This window comes from Triturus cristatus, chromosome 4_1 (assembly GCF_964204655.1).
Source record: "Triturus cristatus chromosome 4_1, aTriCri1.1, whole genome shotgun sequence".
Classification (NCBI taxonomy): Eukaryota; Metazoa; Chordata; class Amphibia; order Caudata; family Salamandridae; genus Triturus; species Triturus cristatus.
Genome location: NC_140585.1, coordinates 187,813,218 through 187,827,129, shown reverse-complemented (window position 1 = coordinate 187,827,129; position 13,912 = coordinate 187,813,218). Strand labels below are relative to the sequence as shown.

Genomic DNA, 13,912 nt, shown 5'->3' with positions numbered 1-13,912 from the left:
ATAACTCTGCTGCACATCGTGAAGCGGAGTTTTCTGCACTCTGCGAGCTCCGCAGAGTGCGGGGTGCAGAAAACTCTGCAGACTCCGCGAACGGAGTGAAGTTCACTACCCAGGCCTATATACAATGTGGGGCTATTCGCTGTTCCAGACAGAGGATTTGAGGGGCTGTACTCCACTACACTCAGATCTCATACTTTCCAAGCACCTCGTAGGGAGACGGGGGCAATTCTCCTGTTGAACTCATGCCTGAGTTGTTGTTGAGATTGTAACAGCTCAGGAGTAGATGCTGTCAACTCTTGAGATACTAGAATCGTTCTTATAATTTGGTAGAGCAAAAAAGAAAAATCGTAGATAATTAAGATCAGGCAATGAAATGTGTAGAAAAAAGTACTTTTGCATTTTTACAGATCTTGAATACAAAATTGCAAAAACAAGCATTGCAAAGCCAATAGCATGATCAGCAGGAGCCCTTGATTGAGCCCATGTTTCACATCTCTGAGTCACGTTTCCTGCACAATAAAGAATGAATGGCTCACCTACAAGAAGGTGGAGATCATTAGCAATTATCACATTGTCTGATAATAAAAATAAAGGGTCCAAAATTACCTTTATTACATGGATAATTTCAATTACATTGAAATAATTAAAGTCAATGGGAAGCACATGTAGTGGTGCATCTTTTCATCTTCATAATCAAGATGTGGTCCAGAGTTTCTATAATTTATCTCTCACTCATTTTTCCCACCAGGTTCAATATTCTGCAAACAATGGAAAACCACAATAAGACTTCAGTGAAAGAGTTCATTCTTTTAGGACTCACAGATGACCCAGTCCTTCAGGTGCCACTCTTTGTTCTCTTCCTCCTGGTTTACAGCTTAACATTGGTGAGCAACATTGGCATCATGGTATTGATCAAGCTCTCACCTCGCCTTCACAACCCTATGTACTTCTTGCTCAGCAACCTTTCCCTTGTAGACCTGTGCTACTCCTCAAATATCACACCTAATATGCTGATCAACTTCCTGTCAGAGAAGAAATGGATTAGCTTCCTTGGATGTGCAGTGCAGATGTTTCTGTTTGTTGGCTTGGGAAGCACAGAAGCCCTGCTCCTGGCAGTAATGGCATATGACCGATATGCTGCAATCTGCAAGCCCCTGCTTTACCATGTCCTCATGACAGAGAACCGCTATATCAGTCTTGCATCTTCAGCGTATATACTGGGCTTTCTAAATTCCCTGGTACACACTTCTTGTACATTCAGGCTGTCTTTCTGTGGCTCAAACAATATTGCTCATTTCTTCTGTGATGTACCGCCATTGCTTAAGCTATCTTGCTCCGTCACCTCCGTGAATGAGCTTGTCCTCTTTACTGTGGCTGGATGTGTTGAAGTTGGGTCTCTCCTAGTAATATTCATTTCATATGCGCATATTGTTTCTGCCATTCTGAGGATACGGTCCACAGAGGGGAGACACAGAGCCTTCTCCACCTGTTCCTCTCACTTTGCAGTCGTCACATTGTTCTATGGGACCATAATCTTCATGTATCTCCGACCAAGATCTAGTTACTCCTTGGACCAGGATAAAGTGGTGTCTGTGTTCTACACTGCAGCAATTCCATTACTGAACCCCCTCATCTACAGCCTTAGGAACCAGGAAGTGAAAACAGCACTCAAGGAAGTCATGGGCAGATCATGTGTGCTACTTTGATATGCCAGGAAAGGGGCATCTTTTAGCTAGAATAGACTTAGGGCATAATTATGAGTTTGGCAGTATGAGGACTGCCAAATGCATGGTTGTGCAGCGGTGGCAGTCCGGCCACTGCTGTACCAGTAGCTGGACCGTCGGAGTATAACTTGGGTGGTTGGACCACCTTGGCACTGCTGCAACCACCCGGGATCAGAGATCCCTGGAGGTGGCATGACGGTCTGAGAGCCGCAAAATGCTTGCTGGTGCCCTGCAGCACTGGCAAGCATATTACAACTTTCCTCACCGCCAATGGTATCATGGAGGTTTTTACCCCATGAAACTGATGGTGGTTAGGAAATAAAGGGTCCCCTTCTTGGTCATGTGCAAGGGGGTATGTGCAGAGGGGCGCATGTTGTGCCCCCCTTGTGTGCGTTCACCCCATTTCTGCAAAGCATGGGCTGCACAGCTCATGCTGTGCAGGAATATGCATCGGTGGTACAGCAGCAGTGCAGTTTAAGGGCCCGATTCACAGAACAAACTTAAGACAAAATCCTAAACTTAGTACCATTTTGGTATTCACAGAATGCACTTACTACTTCTGGTATTCACAGAATGAACTTACTATTTTTGCGATTCACAGAATAAACTTACTACTTTTGCTATTCACAGAATGGATTTACGACTCCTAACTTTACGTCCGCACTCGGGCCGGAAATTCCGGCCCGGAGGCGGAGCTTCCGGCCCGGAGGCGGAGCTTCCGGCCCGGAGGCGGGGCTTCCGGCCCGGAGGCGGAGCTTCCGGCCCAGAGGTGGGGATTCCGGCCAGTGGCAGATCTCCACCACTGGCCGGAATCCTCACCTCCGGGCCGTAAGGACCGCCTCCGGCCCGGAAGCCCCGCCTCCGGGCCGGAAGCTCCGCCTCCGGGCCGTAAGCTCCGCCTCCAAAATGGTACTAAGTTTAGGATTTTGTCTTAAGTTTGTTCTGTGAATCGGGCCCAAAGCCTTTAAATTGCACCACCGTAGGACAGCCACTCAACCCGCCTGCCAGATCACAATAATAATCATAAATTTGACTGGTGAGTGGCGGCCCTGTTTGGAGGTGTGGGAGCGGGCGGTTGCTTTGTGGCCCACACCGCCAAACTTGAAATTGGGCCCTAACCTCTCTAGACATTTGAGTAAAGGGTGAAAAAAGACTTAATTTCCATAACCTGCTGCTTTTATTTAAGAACAGCAATCCTCATAATACTTACATGAGCCTATTTAATGACTTAGCAGTGCATTCTTGCTTGAGCTAGTCTGCTCAATGATTCAGATTTTTTAAATATCTAATCAAAATAGGCACATAAGTGTTACTTGGGGCTCTTCGTCAATTGGTTAGGGGATTGATCAACTGGTGTGCTACATATCTACATTTTTAATTAAAAAATAGAAGCACAACCTCAATATTTCTTACATCAAATATTTCAGTTTTTCTTTTGCCCATTTACCCTTTTTTAACCATCTGCAATGCAATAATTTTTGGATCATCATATCCCGTTTCCATAATTTATAAATACTTTAGACACAAGTATGTTGATTTTCAACCTGGCCACACCCAAATCATTTTAATTTCTTCATCTATGTAAAAATGCCAACGTTTCAGGGTAGATTTAATGTTTATATGAATTACTAAAGTGCAAGAACAGTTTTCTGGCACTGCAGTACTATTTCAATGTTGGTTGTATATTCAATATATATATATATAACTAAAGCAGACTTTACTTTTGTTTTTTACAAGACAGTAATAGATATGTGTTGCAAAAAAATTTCAAATAAGTTTGTATTGCATGTACGTATATGTATTTCTATAGCGCAACTAGAGCCATGAGGGAGGAGAGGGATCTATACTGTAAAAGACAAGTATCAAGTCAACAGGAAACATGAGAAGAAGCTAGGTTAGGGACAGCTAATGCTTTGTGATGTAGTATTTTTTAAAGAATTGAGTCTTCAACACTTTCCCAAATTGGAGCAGTGTTGAAGCTGTCCTGATGGATAAGCTGATGTTGTTCCAGAAGCTAGGTGCATAGATGGAAAAGACTTGCTGTCTTGTTTTTTCCTTTTTATACTTCTTAGGGGCCGATTACAATGCCGCAAGGGCCAAGCCCATCCGGCATCATCCTGGAACTGGAACCGAACGACCTCCAGTCATCGGTTCCAGTCCATGAATTAGGATGCAAATGAACCCTGTTCGGTCGCAATCCTATACTCTGCTACAAGAGCATGCATTCTGAATGGAATGCATGCTTTCATAGCACACAGCAGGGGTGCAGTTCATTTCTGCACCCTGTCGCAGGCACCTGCCACTGGGTGCAGGGATCAACAGGGGGGTACCATAGGTGACCCCAGTCCACCATTTGGTGGCCTTGCACCCATGGGGGCCATGCTGGGGCCCCCAAAGCTGTTTCCCAATGCCTGCTTGAGCTGGAAAGGTCTGCACACAAAGGCAGGTAATCGCTTAGCCGGAAAGAGACGGCCGGGGGATTACTGTGGACCTCACGAATGGTGGACGGGCTCTCTGAGCCCGCTATTAGCCATTCGGAAGATTAATTTGAATTCCCTTCAAAATGGCTCAGTTGGAAAGGAATCCAAATTGGTGATTACGATGTGGGCAGAAGGACTCCGACCGACAGCTTGAGCCCTTCCTGCCTGCATCGTAATCGGGCCCTTAGTCTGCAGTGTGATGTATTCTGGCTGTGGGTGCTGAGAACTACCGGAGATGCTGAGCATATCTACAAGATGAGCAGGGCTGCTGGTTGTGAAGGCATTCTGAAGGATGCAGTTGGTTTTGAAGATGGTTCATCCACTAAGATGTACCTACAGGGTTCCATCAGAATAGGAGTGATGCGATCATGTGTCTTCAGCCCTCAACGAGCTATGCTGCAGTGTGTACGATGCCTCTTAGGGGTGACAGTGTGGAATCTGAAAGGCCCCTCCAGGTTCGAGAGTACGAGGGCTTAAACAGAAGTTCTGAAGCCACTTTCTGGAATAAACTGATTTTATAGAAGAGAGAGCTGCTACCAGGTCATTTTTTTTTGTCAATGTTTCTCTTGAGGGTGAAGTTGATGTCCAGGGTGAATCCAAGTGATTCAGCATTCAGTGAGAATCAGAGTTTAAATCCAGCAAGGTTTTTTTTTTTTTTTAAACATATCCTTATTAGTTTTTCAGTACACCCATTTATATGCATTTCCAAGAGCAGCTAGTGGATAAGGACAGCAACTTCATGTCACAAGGCATTATGCTCACAGGGCCATGCGATATACGCTATCATTCTATCATCGTAACATATGTGTAAATCTCATCATGGTAAATCACTTCCTGACCAGCATTGTTTGTGCCCATAGCCACTGCTCGGTTCTAAGAAAACCCTTTGGAGAGTTGCAATTAATGCCACACACCATGTCATACTAATCAGACATCTTGTAAACCGTCCAAACTAATCTTTGGAAACAAACTAACAAAGCGTTTTCCCCAGTTAGCCCAGTGCCATCCAGTTTTGTAGGGGTTAATTTTGTCCAGGGGGTGGTGCTTACAATGTCTTATGCTGCAGGTCTTTTTATTTTTGAGGAAAAGAGGTTAACTCAGTGGCTGGCCCATGGCCCAATCCCACATGCCACTCATAGGTCACACAATAATTCAAAAGGTGTTTGGGGCACTCTCAAGCTCACCTCCTTCTTTAGCACTGCCACCTCAGACCGCTTTATTACTATTACTCCATGCCTGCAGCACCTCCTTCCACATATCGGCCAGTGGGCGGCAGAGAAACCCCCTGGCACCTTCCTGCATCAATTTTCATTCCTCTGCTGCAGCCCACATATCCACATCCTTTTCCCAGGCTACCCCCGTATGGCCTGTCCCCTCCATCTATGTAAGAGCTATCTGTCTCCAGGCTAATACCAGAGCCAGATCCACAAAATTGGATACCCCCTTTCTGCTCCTTGGTCGGGGAAATAAGCCCAACAGGTAAACCTCCACCAAGCAGGAAAGTGTACGAGCCAGAACCTTGTTAATGTAAGCCATTACCAATTCCCAAAAGCCCAGCACCTTTGAACAATCCCATGCCAATTGTAAAATCCCCATTCCAGCACTCTGCATTTAGGGCAACAGTGATCATCTCCTCCATACATGAGTTGTAATCTGTGAGGAGTCAAATATACCATGTGAATATAGTTAAATTGGATAGGCTCAAATTTAGTGTTCCTTGATAACTTTCTCGGGCTTCCCAAGACCCGACTCTACTCCTTGTCCTCGATCTCCCTTCCCACCATCGTCTCCCATTTCTAATTTGTCTTTCTTAGGGGCCTCATAGCCATCTCAAGCTGTGCCCTATATAGACATTTCACCACATGTTGGTCCGCCCCTAATGTCACCAGTGCCTGTAGGACCCCATGGGTTTCTGGCTTCTGCCCCTCGCAAAGCCATATATGCCCAAATGCCTAACCACTGCATGATAGACTAAAAACTGTCCTTAAAGCAGATCGTATTGGGACAAGAAAACCTCCATTCTGGTGAGTACCCCTTGCTGAAAGCAATCACTCACAGTAACGACCCTAGCTGATGTCCATTCTACCAGTTCCCTCCTTGTGAATCGGGAAAAGGTGTCCCTATGCTGAATCCCCACTGGTGGCAAATCTGGTGTGCCGAGGGGAGTCACCGCTGTACACCTGACGCATGGGTTCCAGCATTTCAGTGCAGTTCATAGCAGTACACCAGGCATCGGGGTATTCAGCAGTGGGTGTATCAGTTTTGCCGGTAACAGTCCTTCAGGGGCGGCTGGTGACATTTGAAATTAGTGAGGCGTAAAGGTTTGGGATGAGTGGCTGTTGGTGTGCTCGCACGGCGAGCAAGCCCGACCGTCATAAGGTAGAACCCCCCCAATTTTGGGGGGTAAAAATAGAGTGCAAATGGTGCATTGTCGAGGATATTTACCATGGATTTTTTAATTGGCACTGCCAGGGTACTGTCATGATGACTGTGTTTGCACAAATGCACACAATAGTGCGAATATGATTGACAGCACAGGGCCTGAATGGACCCTGCTCTGTCAAACACAGCGTGATGGTGAGTATGCAGACATTATTCAAATACTACACAGAGTCTAAGAAATTGGGCAGTTCTTGAAATTAGATTGTTATGGTGTAGATTGAGGGGATGGAGAGTGTAAAGAATAAATGCCTAAAACAAGGAAAGGGAACCGTGGCCAGCAGGGGAATGAAGCAGACCTGAGAATCGACTGCTCTGCTCCATCCCTTTCAATGTCACCTTGCATGGGTGCAGCAGGTGCAGTCGCACTAGGGAATTGAAAGGGCCATTAAACCCTAGTAATTGCTGGATTTAATCGCTCCAACAGCAAAGGGGCCATTTCCCCTGCTTACACTTGAGCCTATGGCATCCTTGCTACTCTACTGCTTGCTCAACACCCCACTGGGTAGGAACAGTATGAGTACTTCCCTAGAACTCCATCAAGGTACAAAAAAACAGAGATATTGTTCAGGACAGGTGATTGAAATCCAGGTAACGGAGCACTGGAAGAGTCACGAGGTACACACTAGCCAGCTTAGTTTGCAAAAACTAGAGGAGCACGGAATGCCCAATTGCCAGAAGGGACTGGAGCACTGTCTCCATTGAAGGTGTGCCGGCTAAAAAAACATGAAGCGGTAGGAGCCCAGGAGTAAACCAATTACCAAAGACAACCAAGGCGACATTGATAAGTGAAGAAACACCGGAGAGCTATTGCAGCCCAAGAGGCAAAAGGCCCTCTGCCAAGATCGAACTTAGGCCCTGGCAGCAATGCAGAGCAAAGACAGTCTTAAACATGGAGGCCGACATTACTAGTACCAGCAAAACTGCAAGCAAGCCCAGCACTGCCGAGGCGCCAACCCGGCCAGATTATCCAGCCAAACCTGACCAACCCCAACCCAGCCAAACCACCCTAAAATTAAAAAACACTTACCTGACCGGTGACCGCCTCTTCTCCTGGCCCGCCTTGGCGCCTCTCTGCCCCTTCAAACGGTCCGGAACACCACGTCCACGTGACGCAAGTGACTGGCAACCCGGCCCTCAGCCAAACCTGGCGCTGCAGCAGCGCCAGGATTGGCTGACGGCACAGCCTACTCCTCGCCCGCCGCCTGCCCATTAGGAGACCGAGGGGCTCCTAATGGGCATGCGCAAGGCAACAAAAACAAAAGTAAGCATGACTGGGCACGGAGTAAGAAACTAAGCTGCATGCCCACTCATGCGCACTTGTGCTGCCTTTCCCAAAGGCGTCTGACAATGATGTCAGTCAACATGACGCCGGACCGCCCACGGTCCAACGTCATGCTGCCTGACATTCACAGAGGAGGGAGCTGCGGACATTCACAGAGGAGGGAGCTGTGGGCGCGGGCGCGGGCGGGGGGGCTACGCCCCCACGCCCCAATGAACGCACCGCGCCTGCAGTCTTTGGTTATCTATCAGCCTATGGAGGTCTTCCAAAGTATGGAATACTTGTATCCCCAGATAATTGAAGGAGTGGGGAGGCCAAGCAAGGCCCACAGGTAGGTCTGCCGGGTAGTGGCCTCCAAGCATTAACAAGAAGATATGAGTCTTTAATTTGCTCCATTTTAGGCCAGCTAATGCAGAATTGTCATCTAACACTGCCACGTCCTCAATCAACCCTCGCCCTCCATCACCCAAGTATATCAATAGGTCATCGGCATAAAGAGAAATGATGTGATCCTCTCCTTCCAAGCACAGGCCATGACATTTCTCCCTCTGTCTAAAGAGTTCTGCCAAAAGATCAATGCCAATAGCGAACAGGAGAGGCGACCTAGGGCACCCTTGCCTAGTTCCCCTTGTTCCAAGATCATCTCCCTTGTCCAAATCTGCGACGTATGGTATGTGTACAGTAACCTCACCCAGTCTTATCCAGTTCATCACTGTATGTAGAAAGTCCCACCTCACTGAGTCGAACGCCTTCTCTAGGTCAACCAACATAGTAACTGCCTCTGGGCAAAGACTAGCGGCTGGGTGGTGCAGGACATGGAAAAGTCTGCAAAGGTTACAAGATGTGGATCTTGCTGGTATGAATACATTCTGATCCCTGTGTGTTTTAGATGGGGCATATGGGGTAAAAGCCTCAAGGTTAGTATTTTACTCCTCTCCTCAAAGTCCATGTTCAACATGGAGAGGGGTCGAAACTCCAACGTGTGCACTTCTAAGGATTTTGTTTTTGGTAGGGTGGATTACCAGTACGCCTCTGAGGAGTCCCTTACTCAAAGCTTCAGCGTACAGTGACACCAATTATGGGGCTATTGTCTTTGCAAAGACAGAGCAAAACTGCTTCCCAGACACCATTTTCTTAATAGCCACCTCCTGTTCCGTGATCGTCCCACTAGTTCATTCCGGTCAGCAGGGTTCAGTGTCTTCAGAGTCGGGGGTGTCAGAAATTCTGCTACCCTCTCTAGCCACAGTGGTGTGGGCTTCCCATATAGTATGCATGAAAAGAAATGGCCCGCACCTTGCAGGTCATCAAGCGAGTTGCACAGCCATATAGTTTCTCATAATATGCACAAAAAGTCCAGTTTATATCCTTAGGCAAATGAAGCATTGTTCCCTCATCCATCATGATCCAGGTGATGTGTGAGCCTCTGGATTCAGGGTGTACCAGCCACGCCAGGAACCTACATAACTTGCCTCCTTCGTTGTTCACCCTCGTCTGGTATTTGCGCAGGTCCAGGCATTTAAGCTATTCTAGCACCTTATTGTATTTACTCCTTGTTTCCTCCAACTGCTTATGGGGAGGTGACTTGGCCGTCAGTTTGGACTGTATCTTGTTTGTTGCTCTTTACAGGTAACAGGAATTCTGGGCTTGATTATGAGTTTGGAGGTAAGAGAACTACTGTTGAAACGGCATCGGAGACACCCCCACCTAGTTCACGGTCCACTCATCGTATTATGATGTTGGCAGTTTTCAGAACTAAAGTCCACAGGAGCACCGCCGCCACCGCTAGCCATTTGTCTACTGTCATGACAGTGGTAGAGGGAATGCAGCTGTCAGAGGGCAGTAGAGACAAGTTCACCACTGTCGGATTAAGAGCTGGCTTGCCGTCAAGCCGACCGTTTTGGGAAGACTGCCTGCTTTTTGTGATTCAGCGGAGTGACAGGAATTAGGGTGCATACTCACCCATCTCCTTTTCTTCCGTTCAGCCTCCCATGTGGATCCCTTCTTCCAGGGACCCCCGTTCACAGCAGCATCTTGACCGCAAAGAAAATGACTCTGTGGTGCCGAAATCCCAATAAGTCTGTTTTGCACTATTTACCCATTGACTGGACTGGGCACACATGGTCTGGACTCCAACAATAGGAAATTACTTGGAGTTGCTACCTACATTGACACATATGAAAAAGTACTCCCTGACATCAGAAACACCGCTGCTGGCCCATAAGTGGCATCGTAATATGGCGGGCGGGAGACTAGTGTCTTAAATAGTTGAAGCTGTGGTATTTTACTACCTGAGACAGTGATGAATGGTTGTCACTGAAACTTTAAATGAATCTGCTGCTTTTGGCTTGAAGTGCAGCAGCTTTAGTTGACATCTGTACATCAGCCCCAGAGTACAAAAAACACAACACAATAACATACCACAAAGCAAAATAGCATTCCAGGATACAACAAATCTGACAAAAGAAAATGCAACATGGCGAACACATTAAATCACATAAATCATTATTAAATGGGCCAGCTCAACCCATCAGGGGATACCAGGGCCGGACTGACTACTGGGCGTTTTGGAATTCTGCAGAGCAGGGGGCTGATTTCACTGCGGTGGGGGCTGATTTCGTTCATGGAGACCTGCGTGTACTTCGAAATAATTAAAGCAAAACGAATTTTGTTCAGTACACGCAGGTCCCCATCAACGAAATCAGCCCCCAGCTCAGCAGCATTACAAAACGCCCGGTAGTCAGTCCGGCCCTGGGGGGTACATACCCTGGATCGTCCAACAGATTTAATTACGGTTAATGATATTATCCCGTTAAGCTGGTCGGATCATATGTTGGTAGGTTTTGAAATAAAAAGCTCTAGACCCCTAAGTACCTTTAGGCAGAGAAGAAAAGGAATGCAAGACATAGCCTGGCATAAGTTGAACAAGAACCAGATGGATAAACTCTTTAAAATAGGTACATGCTTCAGTAAAACAGGGACAGTTGATGAGAACTATGCTGAACTACATTGAAATATTTCCAGAAAATAAGACAAAATAATACGAATTAAAGAGATTACATGTTGGTGAAAACCTTCAGCACCGTGGCAAACTTTAAAAGAAATCAACATAAACTGTAAACAACTAGAACAACAAGCATTTGCAATGCAATCGGTCTAGCCTTTTGGGCCTTATAAGTATTTAGCCATGCAGCACATCATTCTGGGTGCTGAAACATTTACTGTTTTTTAACATAGAGGCTTTGACACCAATTGGCACCTTATCTGACTATTCATTATTGCACATTACTGCAGTGTAGCCTTGCTCACATGTACCTTCAGCACAATGACATCCCCAGCTCATAGTAATCATCACAACACAGAGAAGACCCTACTCCACTACAACAGCTCGCCAGACTGAGGCTTGACCTACAATAAGGAAACCTTGTTAAACCTTTGTGGTTGATATTTTTCATAAAAGTAGTACCTCAAACTACAAAAACCCTGGGTCTTGAACAATTTGGTGAATTTGAATTATATCTAAAACTAAAAATTGCTCCCCAATTGGTCACAATTCTTAAACTTCAAGTAGGCGACATACAGCACGGCATTTTGTTTAAGCTTCTTTTAAAAGAAAAACATATGGCGATGCTCCTCTGCCATTGCAGAGGGGCCACCCCTGTGGAGGCAATAATTAAATTCTACAGAGTCCACACCGTAAGAGGACCAGTCCTTATGGGAGGTTACAAGATGAGACATGGCGGTACTAAGGAGGGACTACTAAGCCTATTGACAATGGAAAGCACAGTTTACAAAGGACAGTTACAGGAGCCAGTTAAAAATGTTGGCGGAAAATGGGCAGAGCTTCAAGTTCATACCTGAATACAGTATGCCTCCCAGAGTAGTGCATGCGCTGCCCAGGCTCGACCAAAAAATGGCTTGATTTGCAAATGTGGGCAATTTTCTTACTGTTTGGATTGCTAATGGGGTGCCCTGGCCTATTTTATGTACCCGTCCGGCCTTGCTTTGCACTCTGAGAAGTATACCTTTTGCACCTGTAGCCCAGAAGGAATGAAGAATGGATTAATGAGTAAAAATACTCAACACTACCATGCTGTAATCAGCAGGTCATGACATTCGGTTAGTTAATGGTATAGCACTATAGCGTGCGATAGGAACACTTGTTATACACCATAAAAGTGTGGCCTAAAGCGCTATACAAGCAAACACTAACAAAGGCAATGGGTCTAACGTTTACTGAAAGCCTTCTGGCCTTTACGGTCAGCACATTTACCATTCAACCTAGTCCAATCAGGTCTAGAAATACAACATGCTTATTCTAGTTAGTGTTTTATTTACACATGAAGCAAGGATCAAGTGGCAGTCCCCGGGGCAACATTACCCCAACATGGTTTGTCAGCCATTGGATTTCCAGACAGAGTCCATGGGGCATTCTTGTCATTGGCCATGTGGAGTAGAGGAGGGTGCCAGTAAGGAGGAGTACCAAATTGCCATAAGAGAACATAGGCTACATAGACAGTTGTCTGCAAATGGGTGAGATCAACATGTGGGAAAGCAAAGGGAGGACAGTATCAGTTGAGAAGTACACTGACATGGCCATAGGCACAGGTAAAATGGAAAACTGACCATGTGGCATAAAGAAATACTTCAGGCAAGTTTTTCTTTGGAAAGAGGGAAAATCAACATAGTCGTCCTCTGATCTGCGCGGTGCCTGCCATGAGTGGGGTGTTGTCAGTGGCGGTGACAACAGAGTCACACATACATCAGGGGCTGAATTGTGGATCCCCTGTCAAAAGCAGCATTTCTCTGTGCCAACAAGTAAGGCAGCACAGCACTAAGAAGGGCCTGCTGATTTGCCAGCACAGTGAGAATGTTGTGGTGTAAGGCACCCATTGTCGCTACGTAGGAATTCTGCTTCCTCTCCATGGATGTTTGGATGTTGTGGATTTACCCCAGCTGGTTGACAACCTTGCTGGTGCCACTTTGACAGGGCAGTTGATCATGCTGCTGCCTCATGACACTAGTGATGTCAGCCAGGGACAGTGCCAAGCCATGGAGTGGAGGCTAGGTGCCTCCTATGGCCTCTGAGGTGTCCTTATTGCGACTGAGGCACCTATGGCCCCCCTCTAGGGTGCCTTCCTGGGTCTCCATCTCACCCGCACTGCATCTACCAGCTCCCACTGGACCCCTACCGCACACCTTGTCCAGGTCTGGGAGTGGGCTGGCTGGTGGTGGTTGTTGGGTGATAGGCAGATGCTCTGGAGATAATGCGATGCTGTCAGCCCTTCTTGCAACTGGTGATGGTGTCTGAGTACAATATTTGCTGGAGGGTGTCTTGGTGAAGGGTTGGTAGGCTGTCATTATCAGCAGGTTCCACATCCGGGACATGAAGCTGGTCAGGAGTAGTTGGTACATCTTCCGCATTGAAATAGATATATGTTCTTGTTGATCTATGTTAGATGGTGACATGAGTATTCTGGTTTACATTCTGACTTCCTACTCATTCCCTGTCAGGTCAACATTGATGTTTAGGCTATCTGTTCCTCACAGGTTTAGAGGCCAATTAGAAAGCAGTTGCCTTACATATGGCAGTATCTCTCCATTGTTCACACAAACACAGTGTGACAGGGCTTACCTGTCGTGCCATACCCCATGTTGCAAAACACTTACACAGCGCACTGGGCTTGCTATTCCTGCATGTGTGATATTAGGTACAGTCCACCTCTGCGTTGGTGATTAGCTTTCTTTTTCAAAATGCCTATACTGGTAGTGTTTGTGACATATTGACACCACTATTGTGCACATTGCGCCAAGTCCCCAGGGTGCCTCTATTCCCTATGACCAGTACTCAGACCACTGCTCCTATGAAGGTAAAGTGGATTAGCTCATGAACTAGTGATGATCCTGCTGTCTCCCTTTCACACAGTACACCATGGTACTCTGCCTTGTTTTGCTGTCTTGCATGCACGTTAAGCTTTCACGTGACCAAG

The 13,912-nt window shown here is 46.6% G+C and overlaps 1 protein-coding gene across 1 annotated transcript; it reads left to right on the top strand.

Moving 5' to 3' along the window:
• The first annotated feature begins 761 nt into the window (after positions 1-761).
• LOC146853916 (olfactory receptor 5AP2-like) lies at positions 762-1,706 on the top strand. The gene has a single exon (XM_085650451.1). It carries the CDS (start codon positions 768-770, stop codon positions 1,704-1,706), a length of 939 nt encoding a protein of 312 aa, XP_085506577.1. The 5' UTR covers positions 762-767.
• The last annotated feature ends 12,206 nt before the right edge of the window (positions 1,707-13,912 follow it).

Bases quoted from the DNA above. Each gene is read 5' to 3' on its own strand.
- LOC146853916 (XM_085650451.1), top strand. From the start codon at position 768: ATGGAAAACCACAATAAGACTTCAGTGAAAGAGTTCATTCTTTTAGGA.